The sequence below is a fragment of the Triticum urartu genome, chromosome 3 (assembly GCF_003073215.2).
Source record: "Triticum urartu cultivar G1812 chromosome 3, Tu2.1, whole genome shotgun sequence".
Lineage (NCBI taxonomy): Eukaryota > Viridiplantae > Streptophyta > Magnoliopsida > Poales > Poaceae > Triticum > Triticum urartu.
This window is the reverse complement of record NC_053024.1, coordinates 717,441,451-717,455,232: the sequence shown is the minus strand read 5'-3', so window position 1 is coordinate 717,455,232 and position 13,782 is coordinate 717,441,451. Positions and strand designations below refer to the sequence as shown.

Sequence of the window (13,782 nt, the reverse complement as noted above, 5' to 3'; positions counted from 1 at the left end):
ATGTTGCATTCTGCTCTTTTTGTCATCATGTATTAGCATGAAAACATGCATGGGTTGGATGTTGCATTATCTTTTGTACGCCCTAATCACTATTGTCTCCCCTCTTTCAGCTTTATAGAGAGAAGAATGGAGGGAATGCCCTTTGCTTCCTGGGTGTATATATGCCTGATATAGTGCGATTTAATAAAAGTCAAACAAGTCTAGAAGTATTTTTAGAATAAACTTGACTTTCTCTCGCACTAGTATATAATTTTCATGTATAAAACAAACCGTTGACTTCAGGGTAAAAAACAAAAATATTACTATTACAAGTCACTACTCACACTATTTTGGCCCCTTTTTTCCAAGATGTCAACAAGAGTTTTCTTTTTGTGGAACTTTTTTACAAATACAATGGAAGGTCAACTTTATTTCAAAAATATATTCAAATTTTTTGACTTTTTATTTAATTACTAGTAATTTTTTTCTCCATATAGAGTATCATTGGACTTTGAACCTTTCTGTTATTCCTAGTAATATGTCAGCAGAGTTAGTGCTAATTGAGTTGTAATGCATGTGCGGGTGCTAATTAACTTGTGATGCATGTGTGCAACATGACGATTTATGGTTGGGTGTTCATGATCTCCGTTGGGTTCAATGCCGCTGCAAGGTTCGCAAGTCTATACTCAAAGGCCTTGATAAACATTAGCATTGCTTACTGACAACTAGGTAAGTACTCTAACTAACTAATTGATGCGTTTTCACTTTAGTGTAAGAGTGAGCAATGAGCTTGGCACCAGCAACCCAAAGTCTGCATTTTTCTCTATGTGGGTCATGAGCAGGCTCTCTGCACCAATCTCTACCATCCTTGCTGTTGTGATCCTCTGCCTCCACAACCACATCAACTACTTGTTCACAGATGGTGAAGCAATTTCGGACGCGGTGGAAGATCTCTACCCGTTGCTCGCCATCACACTCGTTCTCGGCGGCATCCAATCCGTACTGACTGGTAACTTTTATAAACTTTTTGGATGACGAAATGTGCTATGTTCATTCTTGTCCGGTCCATTAGTACACCTTTCTAGAGAATGTTCATGCCAGATGCAATTTTCAAAGAGCAGGAGCTAGGTGTATCCCTGGCCCATCTATGTTTTGTTTAAGATTACACTTCTTATGCAATTTTAGTTTTTTAATTCAATCTATATTTTTTGTTCATAGTTACTAAACTCTAACGTACCTTGTCGGCCATGCACAAACTATTATGCCTAGCATGTTATTTTACGAATATAGTAGGTTTCCGTACCATGATTTGATTAGTTTTTGTAGTCAAGTACAAGAAAAGAATAGGCTACTACAAGATTTAGGCCATTAGGGAAGAAAAGTGTAGGTACAAATGAGGGAAACAAGTCTACCATGTTTTCTGGTGCATATTTTCTCTCTTGAGATACAACATATTCATGGTGATTTAAATTTACTAACATGCGTGGAAACATCATTGGATGTGGATGGCAACAATTTGTTGCTTACGTGAATGTCGACTCTTACTACATTGTAGGCGTTCCACTTGGTGTTGTTCTCGGGTTTTTCTTCTATCTTGGTGCAAAGGTGATGGATTTGTCTGTGAAATTTTCATGTATATTCAATGATCACACAGTCTTAAGTTTTGTGTTCTAAGTTGTGTTGATGGAATCGCATGCCTACTTGCAGGGCATTTGGGGTGGCTTGATTGGGGGAACGACCTTGCAGATAACCATTCTACTGTGGGTCACCATGAGAACTGACTGGACCAAAGAGATATTCCTTATTACTACAAGAGCAAAAAGTTGAATTTACATTTCCGTCCTTTTAAAAGAAATTTGAAATGATGAATAGCAAATTAACTCCCTGATGTCCGAGGATACAGCCTACCTTTCTTGTCGCCTTATATGTTGTCTAATTGTAGCATACAGACTGTTGCTTGCTCATTATCCCTCCTTCCATCACATGATTTAGAACCTTCTTGAGAGTATATGGTTGATGCAAACTGATCAAATATATGCGTTGAAAAAGATGCACTACTTAACGGTACTGTGTATTTTCTACATTCTTTAGGTAGAGGAGGCGCAGAAAAGGTTGAATAAGTGGAACGAGAAGAAAGAGCCCCTCCTTGCAGGGTTCAAGGACAATGACAAATAAGTGGATCAGTCTGATAACCCACAAGTATAGGGGATCGCGACAGTTTTCAAGGGTAGAGTATTTAACCCAAATTTATTTATTCGACGCAAGGGGAGCCAAAGAATATTCTCAAGTATTAGCAGCTGAGTTGTCAATTCAACCACACCTGGAAACTTAGTATCTGCAGCAAAGTGTTTAGTAGCACGGTAATATGATAGTGGTGGTAGCGGGAACAAAAGTAAAGACAGCAAAAGTAATGTTTTTGATATTTTGTAGTGATTGTAACAGTAAAAGCGGGAAAGTAAATAAGCGTAAACCAGTATATGGAAAACTCGTAGGCACCGGATCAGTGATGGATAATTATGCCAGATGCGGTTCATCATGTAACAGTCATAACATAGGGTGACACAGAACTAGCTCCAGTTCGTCAATGTAATGTAGGCATATATTCCGTATATAGTCATACGTGCTTATGGAAAAGAACTTGCATGACATCTTTTGTCCTACCCTCCCGTGGCAGCGGGGTCCTATTGGAAACTAAGGGATATTAAGGCCTCCTATTAATAGAGAACCGGAACAAAGCATTAACACATAGTGAATACATGAACTCCTCAAACTATGGTCATCACCGGGAGTGGTCCCGATTATTGTCACTTCGGGGTTGCCGGATCATAACACATAGTAGGTGACTATAGACTTGCAAGATAGGATCAAGAACTCACATATATTCATGAAAACATAATAGGTTCAGATCTGAAATCATGGCACTCGGGCCCTAGTGACAAGCATTAAGCATAGAAAAGTCATAGCAACATCAATCTCAGAACATAGTGGATACTAGGGATCAAACCCTAACAAAACTAACTCGATTACATGATAAATCTCATCCAACCCATCACCGTCCAGCAAGCCTACGATGCAATTACTCACGCACGGCGGTGAGCATCATGAAATTGGTGATGGAGGATGGTTGATGATGACGACGGCGACGAATCCCCCTCTCCGGAGCCCCGAACGGACTCCAGATCAGCCCTCCCGAGAGGTTTTAGGGCTTGGCAGCGGCTCCGTATCATAAAACGTGATGATTTCTTCTCTCTGATTTTTTTCTCTTCGAAAGCAAATATATAGAGTTGGAGTTGGCGTCGGAGTGTTAACAGGGGGCCCACGAGGTAGGGGGCGCGCCCTAGGGGGGGGCGCCCCCCACCCTCGTGGAAAGGGTGTGGGCCCCCTGGTCTTCATATTTGGCGAGGATTTTTTATTATTTTTTCTAAGGTATTCCGTGGAGTTTCAGGACTTTCCGAGAATATTTGCTTTCTGCACATAAAACAACACCAAGGTAATTCTGCTGAAAACAGCGTCAGTCCAGGTTAGTTCCATTCAAATCATACAAGTTAGAGTCCAAAACAAGGGCAAAAGTGTTTGGAAAAGTAGATACAACGGAGACATATCAACTCCCCCAAGCTTAAACCCTTGCTTGTCCTCAAGCAATTCAGTTGACAAACTGAAAGAAAGAAAGAAAAACTTTTACAAACTCTGTTTGCTCTTGTTGTTGTAACTATGTCAAGCCAACATTCAAGTTTTCAGCATAGATCATAACTAACCACAATTGCAATAATTCTCAGGTCTCACAATTACTCGTATCAATAGCATAATCAACTAGCAAGTCATAATGATAAATCTCGGATGACAACACTTTCTCAAAACAATCATAATATGATATAACAAGATGGTATCTCGCTAGCCCTTTCTGAGACCGCAAAACATAAATGCAGAGCACCTTTAAAGATCAAGGACTGACTAGACATTGTAATTCATGGTAAAAGAGATCCAATCATAGTCATACCCAACATAGACTAATAGTGATGAATGCAAATGACAGCTGTGCTCTCCAGATAGTGCTCTTTAATAAGAGGGTGATGACTCAACATAAAAGTAAATGGATAGGCCCTTCGCAGAGGGAAGCAGGGATTTGTAGAGGTGCCAGAGCTCGGTTTTGAAATAGAGATAAATTGCATTTTGAGCGGTATACTTTCATTGTCAACGTAACAACTAAGAGATGGCGATATCTTCCATGCTAAACACATTATAGGCGGTTCCCAAACAGAATGGTAAAGTTTATACCCCCCCTCCACCAACAAGCATCAATCCATGGCTTGCTTGAAACAACGTGTGCCTCCAACATACATTAGGTCCCAGGGGGAGTTTTGTTTGCAATTAATTTTGATTTAGTTTGCATAAAGCATGGGACTGGGCATCCCGGTGACCAGCCATTTTCTCGTGAGTGAGGAGCGAAGTCCACTCCTCTTGAGAATAACCCGCCTAACACGGAAGATAAGGACAGCCTTTGTTGATACATGAGCTATTCGAGCATACAAAACAGAATGTTTATTTGAAGGTTTAGAGTTTGGCACATAGAACGGCAGGGAAATACCGCATATAGGAAGGGATAGTGGACTCATCTGGAATAACTTTGGGGTTTAAGGGATTGGATGCACAAGCAGTATTCCTGCTTAGTACAGGTGAAGGCTAGCAAAAGGCTGGGAAGCGACCAACTAGAGAGCGACAACAGCCATGTACATGCATTAAAATTAATAAACATTGGATGCAAGCATGAGTAGGATATAATCCACCATGAACATAAATATCATGAAGGCTATGTTGATTTTGTTTCAACTACATGCGTGAACATGTGCCAAGTCAAGTCACTTAAATCATTCAAAGGAGGATACCACCCCATCATACCACCTCATAATCATCTCAATAGCATGTTGGCACACGAGGTAAATCATCATAACTCATAGCTAATCAAGCATGGCACAAGCAACTATGATCTCTAATTGTCATTGCAAACATGTTTATTCATAATAAGCTGAATCAAGAATGGCGGGCTCATCATATTTACAAAAACAAAAGAGGTCGATTTCATACTAGCTTTTCTCATCTCAGTCAGTCCATCATATATCATCATAATTTCCTTTCACTTGCACGACCGAATGGTGTGAATAATAATAAGAGTGCACGTGCATTGGACTAAGCTGGAATCTGCGAGCATTCAATAAACAGGGGGAGACAAGGCAATATGGGCTCTTGGTTAAATCAACAATAATGCATATAAGAGCCACTTCAACAATTTAATTATGGTCTTCTCCTACTGACCCCCAAAGAAAATAAAATAAAACTATTTACACGGGAAAGCTCCCAACAAGCAAAAGAAGAGCGGGAAATATATTTTTTGGTTTTCTTTTTAATTACTACTACAGCAGGAAAGTAAATTACTACTAATTTTTTTCCTTAAGGTTTAACAAACACACAAGAAGAAAGCAGGAAAAGGAAAATAAACTAGCATGGATATTACAGTGAAAAAGTATGAGCACCGACATCTAGCAACGAGTGTGTGTGAACATAAATGTAATGTCGGTGAAAAATACGTACTCCCCCAAGCTTAGGCTTTTGGCCTAAGTTGGTATATGGCCACGGCTGGCCTCGTGGATATCCATAATAATAGTTGTTGGGGTCGTACTGTGATGAGGAAGAATAGTTGGGATCATACTGTTGTGCAGCGGTTATCGCCTGCTGAGCTGCAGCGTGGAGTCGAGCTGCTTCCGCTCTCCTCTCGTACTCTTCTGCCTCCTCTCTGGTAATAACATATCTTCCTTTTGTCTGTGAATCAAAGAAGGCAGGAGCAGGGAGAGTAATACGGAAAACACGTCGTTTATCAAAAATTAAGCGATATAAGAGAGGTGATTCAGGCCTCTCGACAAACTGGTGCGAAGCCATAGAGTTATAATCTAAATATGCAAGAGGTAACTCCATATCACCCTCACGAATGTCTATTTCAAGAAAATGAGCTAAGCGGGTTGCGTAAATTCCTCCAAAGAAATCTCCATTATGTCTATTATGATGCAACATACGAGCTACAATGGCTCCCATATGATAAGATTGGTCTCCTAACACAGCACTCCTAAGAATGCTAAGAACAGGGACACACATGTGACATGCTTCATCCTTAGCATTTATGCATCTACCGATAAAGAGAGCAAAATAATGTATAGCAGGAAGGTGAATGCTCCCTATGGTAGCCTGCGTTATGTCTCTAGATTCCCCCACAGTTATACTAGCAAGAAAGTTTCTAAATTCAGATTTAGGGGGATCCCTAATACTGCCCCATGATGGAAGTTTGCACGCAAGAGTGAAATCCTCTTAGTCCATTCTATAAGATTTATCATAAAGATCAAACATGACTGAAGGAGAATTACGCGAAGATGAATACTCAAACCTCCTCACAAATGAACTTGTGAGATCATGATATTGGGGGCATTTGTTGGCCTCAAATTCCTCAAGACCGGCATTGCGCAAATATGCTTTGAATTCTTCTTTAAGTCCCGCACGGTCCATAAAATTTTCCGACGGCCATTCGCAAGGCCATACTGGAGCGTCTCTTGGTGGATCCTCGTCAGCATCGCGCATAGCAATCCTGGGTCCTTGCTTCTTAGAGGAACCACCTTGGAACATCTTCCTAAGCATATTGTTTTTCTCTGAAAAATTCTGAAATTTTTAGTAACTTCAAACAAAAGTGAACCAACTTCAATAATATTGATAGTAACTACTCCTACAAGTGCCTAGAGCCTATATCAAGCATTAGAACTACTTGGAACCATATAAATTTGACATGCAAGCTCAAGAACATGGTCACCTATGCAGCACAAATTTGCAAAGAATAGAGCACTAGAACAAAAATTAATTGGACCAATGGAGGAGTCACATACCAAGGAACAATCTCCCCAAGTAGTTTTGCGAGAGGTGCTTTGAGCAAGGAGATCGAAAATCACAGCAAAAGTGGCTGGAACTCGTGCTTGAGTTGGTTTTTCGGGTTTGTGTGAGGCAGAGGAAGAAGATGGGTGCTGGGATAAGTGGAGGAGGGCCACCGTGGGCCCACGAGGCAGGGGGCGCGCCCTAGGGAGGGGCGCGCGCCCACCACCCTCGTGGCCAGGTGGCAGCTCCTCCCGTGGTAATTTTTGCACAGTAAATCCTCAAATATTCCCGAAAAAATCATATTAAATTGGCATGGCTTTCTGAGGACTTTATTTTCAGGATATTTTTATATTGCACGGATAAGTCAGGAAACAGACAGAAAAATACTATTTTTACTTTATTTCTACTAAATTACAGAAAATATAAAGAGGGTACAGAAGTTTGTGCTTCTAGTTTCATCCATCTCATGCTTATAAAAAAGAATCCACTAACAAGGTTGATCAAGTCTTGTTAACAAACTCATTCCGATAATCATGAAACCGGAGAAATTTCGAATAACACTAAGTTACCTCAACGGGGATATGCACATCCCCAATAATAAGAAGATCATATTTCTTCTTGATAGTAGGAAGAGGGAATTCAAAACCTCCAAATATAATCGATGGAATTTTTCCAATAGAGTTGATACTATGAACTTGAGGTTGTTTCCTCGGAAAGTGTACCGTATGCTCATTACCATTAACATGAAAAGTGACATTGCCTTTGTTGCAATCAATAACAGCCCCTGCAGTATTAAGAAAAGGTCTTCCAAGAATAATAGACATATTATCATCCTCGGGAATATCAAGAATAACGAAGTCCGTTAAAATGGTAACGTTTTCAACCACAACGGGCACGTCCTCACAAATATCGACAGGTATAGCAGTTGATTTATCAGCCATTTGCAAAGATATTTCAGTAGGTGTCAGCTTATTCAAGTCAAGTCTATGATATAAAGAGAGAGGCATGACACTAACACCGGCTCCAAGATCACATAAAGCAGTTTTAATATAATTTCTTTTAATGGAGCAAGGTATAGTAGGTACTCCGGGATCTCCAAGTTTCTTTGGTATTCCACCCTTAAAAGTATAATTAGCAAGCATGGTGGAAATTTCAGCTTCCGGTATCTTTCTTTTATTAGTAATGATATCCTTCATATATTTAGCATAAGGATTTGTTTTGAGCACATTAGTCAATCGCATACGTAAAAAGATAGGCCTAATCATTTCAGCAAAGCGCTCAAAATCCTCATCATCCTTCTTCTTAGATGGTTTCGGAGGAAAAGGCATGGGTTTCTGAACCCAAGGTTCTCTTTCTTTCCCATGTTTCCTAGCAACAAAGTCTCTTTTATCATAACGTTGATTCTTTGATTGTGGGTTATCAAGATCAACAACAGGTTCAATTTCTACATCATTATCATTACTAGGTTGAGCATCATCATGAACATCATCATTAATATTTTTACTAGGTTCATGTTCATTACCAGATTGTGTTTCAGCATTAGACATAGAAATATCATTTGGATTATCAGGTGGTTCAGCAATAGGTTCACTAGAAGTTTGCACAGTTCTATCATTTTTCTTTTTCTTCTTTTTAGAAGAACTAGGTGCATCAATATTATTTCTCTGAGAATCTTGCTCGATTCTCTTAGGGTGGCCTTCAGGATACAAAGGTTCCTGAGTCATTCTACCAGTTCTAGTAGCCACTCTAACAACATAATCATTTTTCTTACTATTCATTTCATTGAGCAATTCTTTTTGAGCCTTAAGTACTTGTTCTACTTGAGTGGTAACCACAGAAGCATGTTTGCCAAAAAGTTTAAGTTCACCTCTAATATTAGCCATATAATCACCCAAGTATTTAATTATATCGGAATCATATTTCAATTATCTACCAAAATAAGCATTGAAATTTTCTTATTTGACAATAAAATTATCAAACTCATCCAAGCATTGCCTAGCAGACTTATAGTGAGGGATATCACCTTCATCAAATCTATAGAGAGAATTTACCTTTACCACCTTTGTCGGGATATCAGGAGGTTCTTCAGTAAATAAATAATTAAGATCATATGTTTCTTCAACAGGCGGTATATTAAGACCATGTATTTCTTCAATAGGAGGTAAATTCTTAACGTCTTCAGCTTTAATACCTTTTTCTTTCATAGATTTCTTTGCCTCTTGCATATCTTCGGGACTGAGGAATAGAACACCTCTCTTCTTCGGAGTTGGTTTAGGAATAGGCTCAGTAATTCGAGCAGGAGTTGGCTCAGGAGCTGGCTCAGGAGGTGCCCAATTATTTTCATTTGTCAACATATTATTTGTTGGAAATATGCCTTAGAGGCAATAATAAATTGATTATTATTATATTTCCTTGTTCATGATAATAGTTTATTATCCATGCTATAATTGTATTGATAGGAAACTCAGATACATGTGTGGATACATAGACAACACCATGTCCCTAGTAAGCCTCTAGTTGACTAGCTCGTTGATCAATAGATGGTTACGGTTTCCTGACCATGGACATTGGAGGTCATTGATAACGGGATCACATCATTAGGAGAATGATGTGATGGACAAAGACCCAATCCTAAGCCTAGCACAAGATCATGTAGTTCGTATGCTAAAGCTTTTCTAATGTCAAGTATCATTTCCTTAGACCATGAGATTGTGCAACTCCCGGATACCGTAGGAGTGCTTTGGGTGTGCCAAACGTCACAACGTAACTGGGTGGCTATAAAGGTACACTACAGGTATCTCCGAAAGTGTCTGTTGGGTTGGCACGAATCGAGACTGGGATTTGTCACTCCGTGTAAACGGAGAGGTATCTCTGGGCCCACTCGGTAGGACATCATCATAATGTGCGCAATGTGATCAAGGAGTTGATCACGGGATGATGTGTTACGAAACGAGTAAAGAGACTTGCCGGTAACGAGATTGAACAAGGTATCGGGATACCGACGATCGAATCTCGGGCAAGTATCGTACCGCTAGACAAAGGGAATTGTATACGGGATTGATTAAGTCCTTGACATCGTGGTTCATCCGATGAGATCATCGTGGAACATGTGGGAGCCAACATGGGTATCCAGATCCCGCTGTTGGTTATTGACCGGAGAGTCATCTCGGTCATGTCTGCATGTCTCCCGAACCCGTAGGGTCTACACACTTAAGGTTTGGTGACGCTTGGGTTATAGAGATATTAGTATGCGGTAACCCGAAAGTTGTTCGGAGTCCCGGATGAGATCCCGGACGTCACGAGGAGTTCCGGAATGGTCCGGAGGTAAAGATTTATATATGGGAAGTCCTATTTTGGTCACCGGAAAAGTTTCGGGTTTTATCGGTAACGTACCGGGACCACCGGGAGGGTCCCGGGGGTCCACCAAGGGGGTCCACCTGCCTCGGGGGGCCACATGGGCTGTAGGGGTGTGCGCCTTGGCCTATATGGGCCAAGGGCACCAGCCCCAAGAGGCCCATGCGCCAAGAGATGAGGGAAAGGAAGAGTCCTAAAGGGGGAAGGCACCTCCTAGGTGCCTTGGGGAGGATGGACTCCTCCCTTGGCCGCACCCTTCCTTGGAGGAAGGGCCAAGACTGCCCCCGTCTCCCTTGGCCCTATATATAGTGGGGGAAGGGAGGGCAGCAACACCTAAGCCCTGGCGCCTCCCTCTCCCTCCCATGACACATCTCCCTCCTCCCGCAGCGCTTGGCGAAGCCCTGTTGGAATCCCGCTACTTCCACCACCACGTCGTCGTGCTGCTGGATCTCCATCAACCTCTCCTCCCCCCTTGCTGGATCAAGAAGGAGGAGACGTCGCTGCTCCGTACGTGTGTTGAACGCGGAGGTGCCGTCCGTTCGGCGCTAGGATCATCGGTGATTTGGATCACGACGAGTACGACTCCATCAACCCCGTTCTCTTGAATGCTTCCGCGCGCGATCTACAAGGGTATGTAGATCCACTCCTCCCTTGTTGCTAGATGACTCCATAGATTGATCTTGGTGACACGTAGGAAAATTTTGAATTATTGCTACGTTCCCCAATAGTGGCATCATGAGCTAGGTCTATGCGTAGTTTCTATGCACGAGTAGAACACAAGTAGTTGTGGGCGTTGATTTTGTTCAGTATGCTTACCGTTACTAGTCCAATCTTGATTCGGCGGTATTGTGGGATGAAGCGGCCCGGACCGACCTTACACGTACTCTTACGTGAGACTGGTTCCACCGACTGACATGCACTAGTTGCATAAGGTGGCTAGCGGGTGTCTGTCTCTCCCACTTTAGTCGAATCGGATTCGATGAAAAGGGTCCTTATGAAGGGTAAATAGCAATTGGCATATCACGTTGTGGTTCTTGCGTAGGTAAGAAACGTTCTTGCTAGAAACCCATAGCAGCCACGTAAAACATGCAAACAACAATTAGAGGACGTCTAACTTGTTTTTGCAGGGTATGCTATGTGATGTGATATGGCCAAGAAGAATGTGATGAATGATATATGTGATGTATGAGATTGATCATGTTCTTGTAATAGGAATCACGGCTTGCATGTCGATGAGTATGACAACCGGCAGGAGCCATAGGAGTTGTCTTTATTTATTTATGACCTGCGTGTCAACATAAACGTCATGTAATTACTTTACTTTATTGCTAGCCGTTAGCTGTAGAAGTAGAAGTAATAGTTGGCGAGACAACTTCATGAAGACACGATGATGGAGATCATGGTGTCATGCCGGTGACGATGATGATCATGGAGCCCCGAAGATGGAGATCAAAAGGAGCAATATGATATTGGCCATATCATGTCAATATTTGATTGCATGTGATGTTTATCATGTTTATACATCTTATTTGCTTAGAACGACGGTAGTAAATAAGATGATCCCTCATTAAAATTTCAAGAAAGTGTTCCCCCTAACTGTGCACCATTGCGAAAGTTCGTCGTTTCGAAGCACCACGTGATGATCGGGTGTGATAGATTCTTACGTTCGAATACAACGGGTGTTGACGAGCCTAGCATGTACAGACATGGCCTCGGAACACATGCGAAACACTTAGGTTAACTTGACGAGCCTAGCATGTACAGACATGGCCTCGGAACACAAGAGACCGAAAGGTCGAGCATGAGTCGTATAGAAGATACGATCAACATGAAGATGTTCACCGATGTTGACTAGTCCGTCTCACGTGATGATCGGACACGGCCTAGTTGACTCGGATCATGTAATCACTTAGATGACTAGAGGGATGTCTATCTGAGTGGGAGTTCATAAGATGAACTTAATTATCCTGAACATAGTCAAAAGGTCTTCGCAAATTATGTCGTAGCCCGCGCTTCAGTTCTACTGTTTAGTTATGTTCCTAGAGAAAATTTAGTTGAAAGTTGATAGTAGCAATTATGCGGACTAGGTCCGTAAACTGAGGATTGTCCTCATTGCTTCATAGAAGGCTTATGTCCTTAATGCACCGCTCAGTGTGCTGAACCTCGAACGTTGTCTGTGGATGTTGCGAACATCTGACATACACATTTTGATAACTACGTGATAGTTCAGTTAAAAGGTTTAGAGTTGAGGCACCGAAGACGTTTTGAAATGTCGCGAAACATATGAGATGTTTCGAGGGCTAAAATTGGGATTTCAGGCTCGTGCCCACGTCAAGAGGTATAAGACCTCCGACGATTTTCTTAGCCCACAAACTAAGGGAGAAAAGCTCAATTGTTGAGCTTGTGGTCAGATTGTCTGAGTACAACAATCATTTGAATCGAGTGGGAGTTGATCTTCCAAGATGAGATATTGATGTTTCTCCGAAGTCATTACCACCAAGCTGCTAGAGCTTCGTGATGAACTATAATGTATCAGGGACATATATGATGATCCTTGAGATATTCACGATGTTTGACACCACAAAAGTAGAAATCAAGAAGGAGCATCAATTGTTGATGGTTGGTGAAACCACTAGTTTCAAGAAGGGCAAGGGCAAAAAGGGATGCTTCATGAAACGGCAAATCAGCTGCTGCTCTAGTGAAGAAACCCAAGGTTGAACCCAAACCCGAGACTAAGTGCTTCTGTAATAAGGGGAACAACCACTGGAGCAGAATTACCCTAGATACTTGGTAGATGAGAAGGCTGGCAAGGTCGATAGAAGTATATTGGATATACATTGTGTTGATGTGTACTTTACTAGTACTCCTAGTAGCACCAGGGTATTAGATACCGGTTCGGTTGCTAAGTGTTAGTAACTCGAAATAAAAGCTACGGAATAAACGGAGACTAGCTAAAGGTGAGCTGACGATATGTGTTGGAAGTGTTTCCAATGTTGATATGATCAAGCATCGCACGCTCCCTCTACCATCGAGATTGGTGTTTGCGTTGAGTATAGACATGATTGGATTATGTCTATCGCAATACGGTTATTCATTTAAGGAGAATAACGGTTACTCTGTTTATTTGAATAATACCTTCAATGGTCTTGCACCTAAAATGAATGGTTCATTGAATCTCGATCATAGTGATACACATGTTCATGCCAAAAGATATAAGATAGTAATGATAGTACCACCTACTTGTGGCACTGCCACTTAAGTCATATCGGTATAAAACGCATGAAGAAGCTCCATGTTGATGGATGTTTGGACTCACTCATTTTTGAAAGGATTGAGACATGCGAACCATGTTTGTTGGTAGATATGCATGAAGAAACTCTATACAGATGGATCGTTTGGACTCACTTGATTTTGAGACATGCAAATCATACCACATGGGCAAGATGACTGAAAGCCTCGTTTTCAGTAAAATGGAACTAGAAAGCAACTTGTTGGAAGTAATACATTTTGATGTGTGCAGTCCAATGAGTGCTGAGGCGTGTA

At 41.4% G+C, this 13,782-nt stretch overlaps 1 protein-coding gene across 1 annotated transcript; it reads left to right on the top strand.

Moving 5' to 3' along the window:
* Positions 1 to 593: 593 nt before the first annotated feature.
* On the top strand, positions 594 to 2,154 carry LOC125547275 (protein DETOXIFICATION 40-like). Its single transcript, XM_048711217.1, has 5 exons — positions 594 to 649; positions 750 to 985; positions 1,463 to 1,584; positions 1,687 to 1,771; positions 2,069 to 2,154. Exons 1-5 carry the CDS (start codon positions 594 to 596, stop codon positions 2,152 to 2,154), a joined length of 585 nt encoding a protein of 194 aa, XP_048567174.1.
* The last annotated feature ends 11,628 nt before the right edge of the window (positions 2,155 to 13,782 follow it).